At 49.4% G+C, this 17380-nt stretch overlaps 1 protein-coding gene across 1 annotated transcript in view; it reads left to right on the forward strand.

Moving 5' to 3' along the window:
* The window catches only part of CSMD2 (CUB and Sushi multiple domains 2), a 242166-nt gene that overhangs the window by 154991 nt on the left and 69795 nt on the right, over positions 1-17380 (forward strand). Inside the window, exons 15-20 of the mRNA XM_040085973.1 lie at positions 8183-8509; positions 9054-9248; positions 12729-12867; positions 13612-13799; positions 14992-15180; positions 16123-16239. Coding sequence (XP_039941907.1) covers positions 8183-8509; positions 9054-9248; positions 12729-12867; positions 13612-13799; positions 14992-15180; positions 16123-16239 — 1155 coding nt within the window. The remainder of the gene's footprint in view (positions 1-8182; positions 8510-9053; positions 9249-12728; positions 12868-13611; positions 13800-14991; positions 15181-16122; positions 16240-17380) is intronic.

A 17380-nucleotide genomic window follows, 5' to 3' on the forward strand; every position in this document is an offset into this window, starting at 1 on the left:
TGTTCAATTTGAGTGTCTGGATGGCTGTTTTCTGTGCAATTGTGTGGATCTGGGTGTTTGTTCCTGTTCCATTTGAGTGTCTGGGTGTCTGTTCCTGTTCAATAGGAGTGTCTAGGTGTTTATTTCGATACAATTTGGCTGCCTGGGTGTTTGTGTCTATGGGATTTGGATGTCTGGGTGTCTGTTTCTGTTCAGTGTGGGTGTCTGAATGTTTGTTTCTGTACAATTTTTGTGTCTGGGAGTCTGTTCCTGTTCCATTTGTGTGTCTGGGTGTTTATTCCTGTACAGTTTGGGTGTTTCTCAGTACAATTTTTGTGTCTGGGTGTCTGCTCCTGTTAAATTTGTGTGTCTGGGTGTTTATTTTGGTACAATTTGGCTGCCTGGGTGTTTGTTCCTGTGGGATTTGGATGTCTGGGTGTCTGTTTCTGTTCAGTGTGGGTGTCTGAATGTTTGTTTCTGTACAATTTTTGTGTCTGGATGTCTGTTCCTGTTCCATTTGTGTGTCTGGGTGTTTATTCCTGTGCAGTTTGGGTGTTTCTCTGTACAATTTTTGTGTCTGGATGTCTGTTCCTATTCCATTTGTGTGTCTGGGTGTTTATTCCTGTACAGTTTGGGTGTTTCTCAGTACAATTTTTGTGTCTGGATGTCTGTTCCTGTTCCATTTGTGTGTCTGGGTGTTTATTCCTGTGCAGTTTGGGTGTTTCTCAGTACAATTTTTGTATCTGGGTGTCTGCTCCTGTTAAATTTGTGTGTCTGGGTGTTTATTTCGGTACAATTTGGCTGCCTGGGTGTTTGTTCCTGTGGGATTTGGATGTCTGGGTGTCTGTTTCTGTTCAGTGTGGGTGTCTGAATGTTTGTTTCTGTACAATTTTTGTGTCTGGATGTCTGTTTCTGTTAAATTTGTGTGTCTGGGTGTTTATTCCTGTGCAGTTTGGGTGTTTCTCTGTACAATTTTTGTGTCTGGATGTCTGTTCCTATTCCATTTGTGTGTCTGGGTGTTTATTCCTGTACAGTTTGGGTGTTTCTCAGTACAATTTTTGTGTCTGGGTGTCTGCTCCTGTTAAATTTGTGTGTCTGGGTGTTTATTCTTGTGCAGTTTGGGTGTTCTTCAGTACAATTTGAGTGTCTGGCTGTGGGTGATGATTTATCTTCTTCTCTCTGTCCTGCACCATCCTGCCCTGCTGGAATCAGCTCCGTGGTTCTGTTGCTGTCTTTACAAATGGCATTTCCGGGGCTGGGGAATGCGGTGTCTGCCACAGGCCAGGGCAGTTCCACACCCAGAACTCGATTTTGTCCGGAGTTTGTTCCTTCTCCTCAGCAAAACGGGCTCGGGGGGCATTGGATAAATATCCCTGAAGGAAAACCCTTTGTGCTCTGATTTGGGGGTAGAGTATTCCAGCTGAAAATTCCTGCGGCTGGGGAGATTATTCCCTTTATAAACAGAGGATCAGCTCTGTAATTCCAGCTCTGGGGTTGCTCTCACTGAGAATGGAGGATGCAGTGAGGGAGAGAGATATTCCAGAGCTGCCAAAAACCTCCAAATCCAGGGTGGGAATTGCTGTTCAAACATTCTTGTGTGGAGTAGAGGAAAAATAAAAAATAAATCTCATTTTAGTTGCAGTGGGAGGCCCCCAGACTTCGCTTCCCGAGGTTTATTTGACAGAAAGAGCAGGGCCCTGGTGCTCCTGGTGCTGGTTCTGCAGGGAGAGAATCTTACAAGGATCCTTGTTCTGCCCTTCCCCGCTCCTCCTGCCATTCCCAAGTTTTCATCCCGTGGTTTCTCTCCGGGTGTTTGACCCGTGCCAGGCAGCGCCGTCCTGTTCCCTGGGGGGTGATTGTGGCACCAGGAGCGACAACAAACGCCAAAATTGGGCAAATTTGCCAAAAAAATCATCACCACCTGGGGCCTGGTGAAGGCAGCGTTCCTGCCTTGGTTTAGGTGCCCTCTGCCATTCCTGGGAGAGTCGTTCCATGGAATTGCCGGAATTTCTGGTGCAGTTTGTCGGGATCAGGCTTGGGAAATCCAGGTTCTCTGGACCCGTCGCGTGTTTGGCAGGGAATTCAGCGGTGGGGGAGTAAAAGGAGGGGATTTGTCCCAAAAAAATCGTGGGGAAGAGGAGGTTCTGCACTGAGCCCAGTGGGGTTGGGGTGGTTGGCGTCGCTCAGCAGAGTTGCGGGATTAACGTGGTCATTCCTGGGAATGTTTGGGTTTGGGAATAAATCTCTTCATTCCTGGGAATGTTTGGGTTTGGGAATAAATCTCTTCATTCCTGGGAATGTTTGATTTGGTTTTGGGATAAATCTGTTTATTCCTGGGAATGTTTGATTTGGTTTTGGGATAAATCTGTTTATTCCTGGGAATGTTTGATTTGGTTTTGGGATAAATCTGTTTATTCCTGGGAATGTTTGATTTGGTTTTGGGATGAATGTGGTCATTCCTGGGAATGCTTGATTGGGTTTGGGATTAGCGTGGTCATTCCTGGGAATGTTTGGGTTTGGGGGTAAATCTGTTCATTCCTGAGAATGTTTGGATGGGTTTGGGAACAAACACATTAACTTCTGGAAATGTTTGGGTTTGGGATTAACGTGGTCATTCCTGGGAATGTTTGAATGGATTTGGGATAAATGTGGTCACTCCTGGGAATGTTTGGGTTTGGGAGCAAACGCATTCATTTCTGGAAATGTTTGTTTGGGTTTGGGATAAATGTGGTCATTCTTGGGAGTGTTTGAATGGATTTGGAGATAAATCTTTTCATTCCTGGGAAGCTTTGAATGGAACATGTTCATTTCTGGAAATGTTTGTTTGGGTTTGGGATAAACGTGGTCATTCCTGAGAATGTTTGAATGGATTGAGGATAAACCCGTTCATTCCTGGGGACGTTTGAATGGATTTGGGAGCACGTGTATTCATTCCTGGCAATGTTTGATTCCATCTGGGAGTAAATCAGTTCATTCCCGGGAGTGTTGGGGTTTGGGGATAGGCGTGTTCATTCCTGGGAATGTTTGAGTGGAACACGTTCATTTCTGGAAATGTTTGATTTGGGTTTGGGATTAATGTGGTTGTTCCTGGGAATGTTTGAATGGGTTTGGGGATAAATGTGGTCATTCCTGGGACTGTTTGAATGGATTGGGGATGGTTGCATTCATGGATTGGGCATAAATGTGTTCACTGCTGGGCATATTTTAATGGATTTGGGATAAGTGTTTTCATCAACATTCCAGTTATTCCTGCCATTCCCATTTCCCCCATTCCCCATTCCCATTTCCCCCATGCCTTGGAGAATTTCCCGTTCTATTCCTGCCTCGTTTAACCCTCCACACGCTGGTTGGGGTTTCAGGAGGCTGCACTGGGACGTTCCCGCTGCTGGGGCGGAGTTGGATGGGGCCGAGTTTATTTTTTTGGGATCTTCCTGCTGCTCCCCGCGAGCAGAGCTGGAGGCGAGGGCCAAGCAGCAGCTGCCCTCACCCCACACCTTTTGGGGTCTCCAAGGGGGGTCAGCACTCGTCCCTCGTGCGTTTATGGGATCGGGAATGTGTGGGACAACCCCCAGCCCTGCAGGAGCTGGGTGCAGCGCTTGGCAGAGCCCAAACCCCAACAGCACCACGAGGCTTTTTTTGGACCGAGAAAATGGCCACAAACTTCCACCTTCTTGTGGCCACGGCGAAAATTCCCCAGGGAGGCTGCTGGGAGAGGAGGAGTTCCGTGGGAAATCGTGGGAACTCGGGGGAGGATCTTGGTGCAGCAGCCTTGGGGGCACATCCCGGATGGCTGCAGGGTCCCTGGCTGGATCAGCAGCTCCCAGTAAGGTTTTGAAAAACTTCATCTTCTTCCCAAAGCCCAGCCCTGCTCCTGCTGGAGTGGGTGGCAGTGAAACCTGCTCTTCCCTGCACATCTATTTTAAATTCAGTGATATTTTCCTCAGGATTTTCTTCCCCAAAACCTGCCTGGTTTTCATTCCTCTCCTCATACCTGCAGTCCTGAGCTGGGTTTTGGTGCTCTGAAATAACAGAAAGCTCCCAGTTCATTTTGCTCCAAACTCCTTCCCTCGCCTCCCGCTTGCCCTGTGGTGGTTTCAGGAGGAAAAGGCACCACCAGATGCGGATTTTATTTTTTTTTTTTTTTTCCCCCTCCTTGGAATAACAGATACAGAAAGAGGAAAATACAAAATGTAAAGCACTTTTCTTGCCCAGCTGAGTTTCCAGCCCTGGAATGCTGGGCATTAATCAGGCTCCTGCTGAGCTCCTGCTTTTCCAGGCCATCACCGAGTTCTGCCCAGAGGAAGGATTTTTTGGAAAAAAAAGGAAATGCAAAGCAGAAAATCCACTCCTGTCTCCCAGCTCCCTCCCAAGAGGTCAGAGTCTGTGGGAGCAGGATCTAAAAACGGAGAGGAAAGTCAGGAATTTGGTATTGTTTCCATGGAAACTGCAGTTATCCCGGTGATTCCTTGCTCGGTTTTCAGCTCCTGACCCCGGTGCCTTTCCTGCTCCCATGGTGTGACCTCTCCTTGGGATCAGCCCTGGATTCCCCTGCAGGATCAGCAGGGATGGAGAGTCTGGTGTCAGGAACGGGAGAAGAGAGATGGTCTGGGAGGAGACAGGATCTGCGGCAGGAAGAATAAAAGAGAAAAAACAACTTGAGAAGAGAAAAGAGAAGAGAAGAGAGCTGCAGGAACTTCTCCTGATCCGTGCTCACATCCATGTCCTCACATCCACGTCCTCACATCCATGTCCCCCTCCGAAGGGAAGAACCAAGGAGCTGCTCCTTCATTGTTTCACTGCTCTAGGCCAAGGCAGAATCCTGATGCTGCTCGTGACAACTCGAACAATTCCCCGTGCTGGTTCGTTCCTGACGTGGTCTCGCTGCTCTGTGTCTGCTCTGATTTATTCTGCATTTAATAAATGCGTTTTTCTCATCGCCTTTGGTCAGCGATAACGGTTATTGACAAATACAAATTTTTTGACAAATATTAAGGATTATTGACTGAATCAGCTTTGTAAACAGCCCCCCTCCCCGTGCTGTGCACATCACGAAGTGACCTCTCCTGGCATTTAACAAGGATAATAAATATTAATTGATTACCCTGGCTGCTCCCAGCCCGGCTGATGGACGGCTGCAGGCAGCAGCGCTGGCCTCTGTCGTGCTGGGGGTGACTCCTGCTGCCGAGGGCTCTTTGGGATGCTCCAGCAGCTCCAGACAGGTGGAGCTGGGCTGTCTCCCACCTTTCCTGCTGCCGTCATCCTCCTCCTGGCAGCCTGGCCTTGCCTGCTGTTAAACGGCTCCTGGTTTATCCCAGTGTCCAGCTCCAGGGAGGCTGACGTGGATCCCAGAGGCAGAGCTGAAACCTCCTTCCACGGTGAGGAAAAACCTCCTTCCATGGTGAGGAAAAACCTCCTTCCACGGTGAGGAAAAACCTCCTTCCACGGTGAGGAAAAACCTCCTTCCACGGTGAGGAAAAACCTCCTTCCATGGTGAGGAAAAACTTCCTTCCACGGTGAGGAAAAACCTCCTTCCACGGTGAGGAAAAACCTCCTTCCACGGTGAGGAAAAACCTCCTTCCACGGTGAGGAAAAACGTCCTTCCATGGTGAGGAAAAACCTCCTTCCACGGTGAGGAAAAATCTTCTACAGTGAGGAAAAATCTTCCACAGTGAGGAAAAACCTCCTTCTACAGTGAGGAAAAACCTCCTGCCACAGTGAGGAAAAATCTTCCACAGTGAGGAAAAATGTCCTTCCATGGTGAGGAAAAATCTTCTACAGTGAGGAAAAACTTCCTTCTACAGTGAGGAAAAAATCTCTTTTCACAGTGAGGAGAAACCTTCCACAATGAGGAAAAATCTCCCTCTACAATGAGGAAAAACCTTCCACAGCCAGGAAAAACCTCCTCTCCTTCACAAGATGAAGAAAACCATCATCTCACAGACACCATGCTCTTGTTCATGGACCTTGTGTCCTCCTGGGCTGGATGTTCCCCTCTGGAATGTGATTCCAGCTCTCCTCTCCATCAAGGAGAGCTTTTTCCTGGCCACAGCTTGTTGGTCCTCCAGCTCCAACTCGCCTTTCTCCTTGCTGATCTTAAGGAAAATCAAAACCCTCATTTACTTCCCTGCAGTGGAGACTCTTCGAAGGGATTTATATATATATATATATGGGTTTTTTTATCAGCGCCTCTTTAATCTGTCGCTTTGTTTTATCTGGCAAAGGTTAATTTTATATTCTTCCCTCGCTCTGCTCCTCTCCCCTTTGTCAGCAAGTCCTTTGTTGTTTTATTTTCTGATCTGGCGACTGCACCTCTCTCTTGCCGGGCTGCTGGAGGTCCTGGCTGAATGCTAATTCACCCCCTTGGATTTAAAAATTTAGAGGAGACACCTCATCCCTGCAGCTGAGACATTTCCCTGGGTGCCAAGGCATTTATTTTCAATTTTCCTGAGGCAGATTACACCGTGCTTATGCTGACAGAATTATTTGACAGCATCCCCTGATATTTCAGTGTCTGGTAGAGAGAGAGAGCCAAAAAAAAAGAAAAAAAAAAATCCTGGGGATGTTTCGCAGTTTGTTTTCTCTTTAATCTGCTCTCTTTGTGGCTGAGAGTGGGGAACGGCCTTGGTAACATCACGGGAACGTCCGAATTATTTGATCCCAGCCCATTAAGCGGTGAGGGGAGACAGAGGGAAAATAACGGAGGGGAGGCAGAGCAGTGATCCAAATAATTGTCTGAATGCCAGCCCCAAGCCAGGCTCATCCTCCGTGCCAGGAATTAGGGAGATGGATGTTCCCAATAATGGGTTTTACCAAGGGTGGCGGTGGGGAAAAAGGATGAGCAAAGCATCCAGACATAAAACATCCCAAAGTTTGGGCAGGTAGCACTTCAGAGGCAGCCTTGCCTTGCCAAATTAATGGGCCTTGGGATGGATTGAAGCCCCGGAGAGCTGGAGCGTTTTTCATGCACGCTCTTACCCTCAGCTCTGATTTAAGCCTGGTTTTAATTATTCCCGGGGCAACGGTGCCTCTTTCCTGGGGAACCAGCAGAAGCCGGGGGTTTATTTGTGGTGGGAAGAGCTTCCCCTCCACCCCGGGGCTGCAGATTCCTCTGGTTTGTCCCGATCCCTGACACTTGGGAATGCTCTTGGGCTGTTCCAGCACCTCCCAGTGCTCAGCCGGGGGTAAACGACTTCCCAAGGACACAAACAGAGCAAATTAACTCCCAGGCCCTTTTCCAAGGACTCCGTTTGGCTGTGTCCCTCAAACATTCCCGGTGGGATGGGCGTGCTGTGGATGGAGTTTGATGAATGCAGTGGGTGAATCTGGACAGGAGCACGGGGTGGGGGGGAAAAAAAATGAACTGGGCAGGTGGGAAGGGCAGATTTTATTGTGAGCCAGCCCCGAGGAGTCTGCAGCAGCCTGGGGATGGATGTGTCACCCGTGGGGGACAGAGGGACAGCGGCAGGGCGCCTGAGCTGCTTCCCTGCTCCAGGCTCTGTGGGATGTGCTGGGCTGTGGCCACAGCAAAAAATGCCGAGGCAGAACCTGGCTGGTTTAGTGCTGGTTTTGTTTTGTACCAGCTCGAGGCACCCACCGGATTCTTGGGAGGCTTTTCTGAGGGGACAGGGAAGAGAGTTCGCCTGGAAAATGCCAGGTCCCACCTAAAGAGGTGTTTTCTCGCTGCTGTTAAAGAAACCTGGAAGGGACTGGAGAGTGGCAAAGCCACCCAAAATCCAAAAGAGCGGGCGTTTTTCTTATCCAAATAGTAAAAAATTCGGATTTAGTGGTGACCAATAGATTTTGATTTAATGATGACCAAAATGTTCTGGTTTAGTGGTGACCAAAAGATTCTGATTCAGTGGTGACCAAAAGATCTAGATTTAGTGGTGACCAAAAGCTTCCCTGCTGCTCCTGTGAGGGAGGGAATTAAAGGATGAATGGAAGGGAGCTGATGGAAGAGCCAGGGTGGGGTTTTCCCCTCCTGGTTTTCGATCCAGGTGAAATGTCTGATATTTATACGATGCCAGAAGTTCTCTCAGTGGGCTCTGGCAGCCTGGAAATCTCTTTTTTTCCCCCCCTGCAGATAAACCACTGACCCCTGGTGAACGGAGCTCGCTCCTGGGGCGGTGCTGGGAGCAGGAATTCGTGGGAACACCCCAGGGCAGGGATATCTCCGGGGCTGACTTCACTTTTCCCTTTGCAGTTTCCTGCTTTTTCAACTTCACCAGCCCGTCGGGCATCGTGCTGTCCCCCAACTACCCCGAGGAGTACGGGAGCAGCCTGCACTGCGTGTGGCTCATCATCGCCAACCCCGAGAGCAGGATCCACCTGGCCTTCAACGACTTCGACGTGGAGCCCCAGTTCGACTTCCTGGCCGTCAAGGACGGGGGCACGGCCGAGTCCCCCGTGCTGGGCACCTTCTCGGGGAGCCACATCCCCTCCTCGCTGACCAGCAGCGGCCACGTGGCCAGGCTGGAGTTCCAGACCGACCACTCCATGGAGAAGAGAGGCTTCAACATCACCTTCACCAGTGAGCGGAGATGCTTTTTGGGTTTATTTTTTTTTGGGGGGGGGGGAGGGAGGTCTGCCTAAAAAGATGAAATTAAGGGTGGGGGGAAAAAAAAAAGAAGTTTTATTTATTGAAGGATAGATGTTTGTCTGTTGTAGATTTATAATTTATTATGTGGATTATATATGATATAATGGAGCATGGGATTTATATAAAATGTAATATAATGTAATGTAATATAATGTAATGTAATATAATATATTAATATATATAAAATATAATATAATGTAATGTAATATAGTATAGTATGGAACATGGGATATATATAATATAATATCATGGAACATGGCATATAATGTAATATCATGTAATGTAATATAATATAGCCTGGGATATACTGTATATAATATAATGGAGCATGGGGACATTTTTCTCTTCTTTTTCTCTTCTTTTTCTCTTCTTTTTCTCTTCTTTTTCTCTTCTTTTTCTCTTCTTTTTCTCTTCTTTTTCTCTTCTTTTTCTCTTCTTTTTCTCCTCTTTTTCTCTTCCTTTTCTCTCCTCCCAGCGTTCCGGCACAACGAGTGCCCGGACCCCGGCGTGCCGGTGAACGGGAAGCGTTTTGGGGACAGCCTGCAGCTGGGCAGCTCCGTGTCCTTCCTGTGTGACGAGGGCTTCATCCGCACCCACGGCGCCGAGACCGTCACCTGCGTCCTGCAGGAGGGGAACGTGGTGTGGGACAACGCTGTGCTGCGCTGCGAGGGTGAGCCCCGGCCCGGCGCGGAGCCCTGGCGTGGGAGCGGGGTTAAAGATCCCAACGGGGAGTCCTGGGATGGTTTGGGGTGTTAAAGACCCCAAAGGGGAGTCCTGGCATGGATTGGGGTGTTAAAGATCCCAACAGAGTGTCCTGGGATGGTTTGGGGTGTTGAAGATCCCATCGGAGAGTCTTGGGATGGTTTGGGATGTTAAAGATCCCAAAGGGGAGTCCTGGGATGGTTTGGGGTGTTAAAGATCCCAATGGAGAGTCCTGGGATAGTTTGGGGTGTTAAAGATCCCAAAGGGGAGTCCTGGCATGGTTTGGGATGTTAAAGATCCCAAAGGGGAGTCCTGGGATGGTTTGGGGTGTTAAAGATCCCAACAGAGTGTCCTGGGATGGTTTGGGATGCTAAAGATCCCAGTGGGAAGTCCTGGGATGGTTTGGGGTGTTAAAGATCCCAGTGGGGAGTCCTGGGATGGTTTGGGGTGTTAAAGATCCTAACAGGGAGTCCTGGAGTGGTTTGGGGTGTTAAAGATCCCAAAGGGGAGTCCTGGGATGGTTTGGGGTGTTAAAGATCCCAACAGAGAGTCCTGGCATGGTTTGGGGTGTGAGGGGTGTTAAAGATCCCATTTCCTCTCTTCCCATGGGCAGGGACACTTCCACCATCCCAGGCTGCTCCTGTCCAGCCTGGCCTTGGACACTTCCAGGGATCCAGGGGCAGCCACAGCTGCTCTGGGAATTCCATCCCAGCCCCTCCCCACCCCCACAGCCAGGAATTCCTTCCCGATATCTCCAAATCTCCCTTTTTCCAGTTCAAAGCCATTCCCTGTGTCCTGCCCCTCCATCCCTTGTCCCCAGTTCCTCTCCAGCTCTCCTGGAGCCCCTTTAGTGTCTGGAAGGAGCTCTGAGCTCTCCCTGGAGCTTCTCTTCTCCTGGTGAACATTCCCAGCCCTCTGAGAGAGATCCCTCTCTTCCCCTCTTCCGCTTCTTCTTCTCCTCTTTCTCTTCTTTTCCTCTTCTCCAGGTGAACATTCCTGCAGGGACAGAGATTTTGGGGGGACTTTTGCAGCCTTTTGGGATCCAGAGTCAGGGTTCTGCCTGCCAGGGTCTCTCTCACACTCCACATTGTCCAGCCAACACCTTCCAGGATTTTCCACGCCTCTGGAAGGTGCTGTCTGCACAGAGGAGTTTGCTGGGGAGGAAGTTTCAGTTCAAATATTCCTGAGCTCCCTTTATTTTCCAATTTTTTTTTTTTTTTTTTTGTGTTAAATGAACGCTGGGGAAGTATTTTTATTGCATTCCTTTGATGATCTGATGATCAGTTCTTGTTAACAACAGGTGTTTTTCTAATAACAATCGCAATAATAATAATAATAATAATAATAATAAAAGGTTCTGGTTTAGTGATGACTCAAAGCTTCCCTGCTGCTCCTGCCAGGGAGGGAATGAAACAGGGACTGGAAGATCCAGGGTGATGTTTTCCCATCCTGTTTTTTGATCCATGTAAAATACCTGATATTTCTGTAATGACAGAAGTTCTGTCACCGGGCTCTGGCAGATGAGAGGCAGAAATTCTGCATTTCCATCTCCTGGCATCTCACAACAGCCAGCGCTGCCATGGGGGGAGCTGGGCTGAATTAAAGGCTTTAATTCAGATTTCAAAGCTTTTTTTTTTGAGGACTTTCAAGCCTCTCCTCTGCAAAGGAGAAGTGAAGAAGGAGCTCATTAGGACTGAAAATCTCCCCGTGCCCAGTGTTCTCAGCTGAAGCGATGCCTTGCTCTGGTATTTGCAGCAATTTGAATAACAAGTGCTGAGCTCTTGAGAAACAGCCCTGGAATATTGAGAAATAATTGGAGTAATTGGCCCTTCATTGCCTGAGCAGCAGGAATTGCGAGATCCTGGCCATTGTCTTTGGGGCTGAAGGAAGGAATCAATTGTCTTCAACAGCTTTTATCGAATAAGAAGCTGGACTTTCTGTATTCTTACATAATTTTGCTCCTGACAAATTGTAGGTTTAATTCAGGGCTCCCGTTACTTTCAAAGCACGAGCCTTTAAATTTACATGTTTTTAAGTATGGAAGGGAAACATTCATGAAATAATATACTTTTAATCAACTTCTATATTTGATAACCTTCTGCCTTCTCCTGATCACTCTGGCGATTTCTTTGACTCACCCTTCGCTCTGGAAGTTTTAATTACCCTTTTTAAGCGAGGAGAAAAGCCCAGAGATCTAAAGTCCTGCTCAGCACTTGAAAAAAAAAAAAAAAAATTAATGGGAACGAAGGGGACAGAGAAAAGGATGGAAAATCCTGACAGGAGACGATGCAGCTTTGGGGCAGAAAGGAAAAAATAATTGCTTTGGAGCCGGCTGAGATCAAATGACTTTCATCTGCCACCCTTCAGCAGAGAGCAGCAGGGGAGCTTTGGCACATTTTGGGGCACCTCCAGGGTGACATTGGGTCACAAAACCTGGCAGGTTGTTGGTTTTTTTTCTTTTTTTTCCTGCGGGCTGTGGGGTTTTTGTGTCCCTGGTCCCTCAGCCCCGGCATCCTTTGCCCGGAAAAATGCAATAAAGCGCCTGCAGCTCCTGCTGGTGGCACTGGGGACCAGGGTGTGGAATTAATGCCCTGCTCTGGGGACGTCCCTCGAGGTTGCAAAGCCACGACTCAATTAGCAGGGCTGGGAGAGATTTTTTTTTTTTTTTTCCTGGCACCTGAAACACGAGTGACCTTGCAGTTTCCTCTGCTTTTACATCCCATCGTTATTTTACACCCCGTCCCCTCCGAGCCGGGCCCAAGGTCAGCCCTGCCGGCTCCCGGGGGGACACTGTCTGCGTTTGGAGCAATTTCTGAGCAGTTCATGTTGGTTTTCCAACCGGCCCTGGGGATTTTTAACTGGAATGGGGGGGACAGAAATGCAGGGAAGGGGTTTCAGGGGTGGGGACGTGCGGTAGCCGCGCGCAAAGCGATAACGCGGAGACACGAAGTCTGCAGTGCAGAGCTGCTCCCCAAGCAGAGGGGGCCAGCCTGTTCATTTCTTTTATTTTTACACATTTGTGGGTCTGGTTGTGGATTAGTTTCTGGGGTTACTACCCCTTCACCGCACTGGCCAGACCAGCCGTCAATTAACATTATTTTCAAGCTAGAAATATGTAAACAAAGGACAGGGAAGGAAAACAAAACGTTTGTTGATGTTCCCATGCGTAAGAAAAGCGAAACGCCGCTCCTAATATTGTGCAGAAACTAAAGAAATTAACTTCATCTTGTGAACAAGTAGAAAGCTTTAAAGAAAATCAAAAAACCCCAGGGTGGCAGGGACGTCTCTCGGTGCTGCGGCTCCGGGGCGTTTCGTTCACCCCAATTTCACAGACGTGGCTCTCAGCGAGGTGCTTTAGTGGTGGCATCGGCATTGTCAGGCTGGACGAGCCTGAAGGTCTTTTCCAGCCCGGGTAATTGTGTGATTTGTGTCCTTTTTGTGTCCCCAGCACCCTGTGGGGGCCACCTGACGTCACCCAGCGGAACCATCCTGTCCCCGGGCTGGCCGGGCTTCTACAAGGACTCGCTGAGCTGTGCCTGGGTCATCGAGGCCCAGCCGGGCTACCCCATCAAGATCACCTTTGACAGGTGCTCACCACCACGGGCAGCCCCCAAATTCCCTGGGTTTGGGGTTTTTTGGTGATTCCAAGGTGCGGCCAAGAGAAGGGGATGAGCTGCTCCACGTCGCGTCCGGCTCCGAGCTTCTCCCTTCTCATTTTTCTTATTTCTGAGCTCCCGGCAGGGAATTAAAACTCAGCGCTGGGGAAGGAGAGGTGGGAATGGTTGTGTCTGAACCCCTCCTGCTCATTGTCGGGGGTGTTTTAGACACGTTTTTGGGGGGCTGGGCTCCCACACATTCCTTGGGTGCAGCAGGGAGCGCTGGCTTGGGAATGCTGGGATTTTTGGCTTGCCCTGGATTTCCTGGCAGTGTTGGAGGGCTGTGCTCTGCTGGCCCCGGGGCCGGCTGTGTGGGAGGGCTTGTTCAGGAGGCACGGGGATGTAGCTGGATATAAATCCAGATATCCTGAAAATTGGATTCCTGGCGGTGCCAGGAGCGCCCCAGGGAGCGGAGAGGAGCTGTCACTGCTGCCACTGCTGTGACATCTGGGGGCTCCCTGGCTCTCTCAGCCCTGTTCCATTTGCTCCTCAGCACCTGGGTAACGTTTTAGGGCTGGAGAACCTGGTGGGGCTCAGCAGGAGAAGGATCCCCAAAAAACACCCCAACTGCAAGCAAGCAGGAAGGACCCACCCCTGCCCCCGTGGTGCTTCCAGGACTGAAATCAGGAGAAGGCAGCAGTGCTGGGGGTTTCATTTTCCTCGTGTCCCTTCCAGGTTCAAGACAGAGGTGAATTACGACACCCTGGAGGTGCGGGACGGCCGCTCCTACTCCTCGCCCCTGATCGGGGTCTACGACGGCACGCAGGTGCCCCAGTTCCTGATCAGCACCAGCAACCACCTCTACCTCCTCTTCACCACGGACAAGAGCCACTCCGACATCGGCTTCCAGATCCGATACGAGAGTAAGGCCACCTTGTCCATGGAATTCCCTGGAATTCCCTGGAATTCCCCGGTCTCCAGCAGCACCACGGCCTCGCCCTGGGTCCCTTTTCCCTGTGCCAGGCACAGTGCTCAGTGGGAATCCACTTTCCTGGGATCCCACACTGGAAGGGAGCTTAAAACCCACAGGCAGGGACAGCTCCAGGGTGCTCCAAGCCCTGTCCAAGCTTGGACACTTCCAGGGATGAGGCAGCCACAGCTTCTCTGGAATGCTATTCCAGCCCCTCCTCACCCTTATGGTTTGGATTCCTTCCCAATATCCCACCCAAATCTCCCCTTTTCCAATCTGAAGCCATCCCCCCTCTGGTTGTTTGTAGAAGCTTTTTACTTTTATTTTAGCAGCTACAGGATATTCTTGATTTTAGGAGGCGGAGCTGAGCTCACAGAATCGGAATATCCAGAGTTGGATCCCACAGGGGTCGTGGAGTCCAACTCCTGGCCCTGAGCAGGACAGGCCCAAGAATCCCATACCAGTTCCTCTCTCCATTTCCTCCCCTCACTTTTGGGGGTTTTCCTCTCTCCATCTTCTCACTTTTAGAATTACCCTCTCTCCATTTCAACCTCTCTCTTTGGGGATTTTCCTTTCTCCATTTCCTCCTCTCACTTTTGGGATTTTCCCCTCTTCATCCTCTCACTTTTGGGATTTTCCTCTCTCCATTTCCTCCCCTCTCTTGGTGGAATTCCCTCTCTCCATCCCCTCATCTCAGGGATTTCCCTCTCTCCGTCTTCTCAAGTTTGGGATTTTCATCTCTCCATTTCCTCCTCTCACTTTGGGGATTTTCCTCTCTCCATCCTCTCACTTTGAGGCTTTTCCTGTCTCCATCCTCTCACTTTGAAAGGCTTTTCCTCTCTCTGTCCTCTCACTATTGGGATTTCATTCTCTTCCTTTCTTCTCACTTTGAGGCTTTTCCTCTCTCCATTTTATCCTCTCACTTTGGGGATTTTCCCCTCTCCATCCTCTCACTTTGGGGATTTTCCTCTCTCCATCCTCTCACTTTGAGGGATTTCCCTCTCTCCATCCTCTCACTTTGAGGCTTTTCCTCTCTCCATCCCCTCACCCGGGGAATTCCCTCTCTCCCTTTCTGACTTTGGGGATAACCAGCAGGACTTGTGCTGAGCTGGGCGCTGTGACGCAGCCGCTGCTTTGTCCCGCAGCCGTGAAGCTGCAGTCCGACCACTGCCTGGACCCGGGGATCCCGGTCAACGGGCAGCGCCACGGCAACGATTTCTACGTGGGAGCGCTGGTGACCTTCAGCTGTGACCCCGGCTACACCCTGAGCGACAGCGAGGCCCTGGAGTGCGAGCCCAACTTCCAGTGGAGCCGGCCCCTGCCCAGCTGCGAGGGTGAGGAAACCTCTGCGCGCCCTTCCCGTGCGGATCCACTGCCCAGGCGGCGGCTGGAAAGCTCCCGGCGGCATTCCGTCCGTGCATCTGGGGAGATTTTGGCCAACAAAACCCAGTTTGGGTTGACTGGGTTTGGGTTGAGCAGTCTCTTTTGTTGGATTTTCCTCTCTTGGGTTTTGGTTTACCGTTTTCCTCCCATCTTGTGAAAGATCCTGGATTATTGAACTCTTCCTCTCCTTTTCACTGCCAAAACAGCAGCTGGAAAACTCCCAGAGGTTTTAGTTAATGTATTTTGATGGGTTTTGGTGGGTCAGTCCATGAATTTTGCCGGATTTTGACCCAGTTTGTGTTGAGCAGTCTCTTTTGTTGGATTTTCCTCTCTTGGGTTTTGGTTTTCCGTTTTCCTCCCATCTTGTGAAAGATCCTGGATTATTGAACTCTTCCTCTCCTTTTCATTACCAAAACAGCAGCTGGAAAACTCCCAGAGGTTTTAGTTAATGTGTTTTGATGGGTTTTGGTGGGTCAGTCCATGAATTTTGGTGGATTTTGGCCAACAAAACCCAGTTTGGGTTGACCCAGTTTGGGTTGATCAATCTCTTTTGTTGGATTTTCCTCTGTTGGGTTTTGGTTTTCCATTTTCTTCCCAGTTTGTGAAAGATCCTGGATTACTGAACTCTTCCTCTCCTTTTCACTGCCAAAGCAGCAGCTGGAAAACTCCCAGAGGTTTTAATTAATATATTTGGGCGGGTTTTGGTGAGTCAATCTATGAATTTTGCTGGATTTTGGCCAACAGAACCCAGTTTGGGTTGACTGGGTTTGGGTTGATCAATCTCTTTTGTTGGATTTTCCTGTGCTGGGTTTTGGTTTTCCGTTTTCCTTCCAGCTTGTGAAAGGCCCTGGATTACTGAACTCTTCCTCTCCTTTTTTTTTTTGTGTTTTTAGCGCTCTGTGGTGGCTACATCCGTGGCTCCAGTGGCACCATCCTCTCCCCGGGCTTCCCTGATTTTTATCCCAACAACCTGAACTGCACGTGGACGATAGAAACATCCCACGGGAAAGGTGAGAGCCCTTCGGGGCGCTCGGAGAGGACCGAGGGCAGTGGGAGAGAAACTTCTCCCTGTGGGATCCAGGAATGATGGAATTCCATTCTCCCTGGACAAGATCCAGAGGGTTTCGATGTCACCTCTTCATCCTTTTAGAGTGGAGAAGGGAAAATCCTCACCATCGAACGCTTGTGTCAGCTCCTGCTCCAGACCTTTGTGTCCCTATCCTGGAGGTCAGGATGTGGATGGATACACAGCCAGACATCCTGAAAATCATTCCCTGGTCCTGTCCCTGTCACAGAGAGGGATCTGCCCCTCCTGAGGGATTCGTGGAGGTGTTCAGCTCCTTCCCTCCGAGGTTTTTTTGGGAGCATCTCCCACGAGTCCTGGAATCGCCCCAGCTGCTCCAGCAGTTCTTGTCCTGTGACACTTTATGGACTCCCGGGCTGTACAAGGGGAGTTTAAAAGCAGCTTAATTTTAAACGTATTTAAATGCCCATTATTTTTAATCTCGCCGCTTCAAAGTGATTTCTTTCCCCTCTAATTCGTTTTGCTGTTTCTTCTGCAGAGAATTGAGGGGGAGGGAAAAAGAAAAAAAAAAAACTCAACCTTGCGTTTGCAGAGATGTTCTGTGCCACAGGAAATTGCGGAGCAGAGCAAGGGTTTAACTGGTCACAGATCCTTTAAAATGAGTTTGTAATTCGCCCTTTTTGCTACAGCTCCACAGCCATTCAGTGCTGGAGGAGACTCGTGCCCTCTGCTTGGAGTTTTTACCTCAAAAAAATTTGGAATTTGGGCGTGTTCTCCAGGATAACTGAATTATTCTTGCGCTGATTCCGGTGATGTTGTTTCTGCCTCTTAGGCTGGGTTTGCTAAAGCTGAGGTTATAAATTTGCTGTCAGGGGGAGAATTAAAGTCACTTTGCATTCCCCACATCCCAGTTTTCAGGTCAGATCTATTTCCGTTTTGTGCTTCTGGCAGGAATAACAAACATTTGGAAACTCTTGGAAGTTTCCTGCCTTTGTGGAATTTTGCAGGGGGGAAAGAGTGAGACTAAAAATGCTCTCCACAGAACGGATATAAAGAGGGAATTACAAGGTCAGTCCCAAGCTTTGGGTCATAAAAATCCTTCTGGGACACTGAAGGGCAAGGAGCTG

This window comes from Hirundo rustica, chromosome 25 (assembly GCF_015227805.2).
Source record: "Hirundo rustica isolate bHirRus1 chromosome 25, bHirRus1.pri.v3, whole genome shotgun sequence".
NCBI classification, from domain to species: Eukaryota; Metazoa; Chordata; class Aves; order Passeriformes; family Hirundinidae; genus Hirundo; species Hirundo rustica.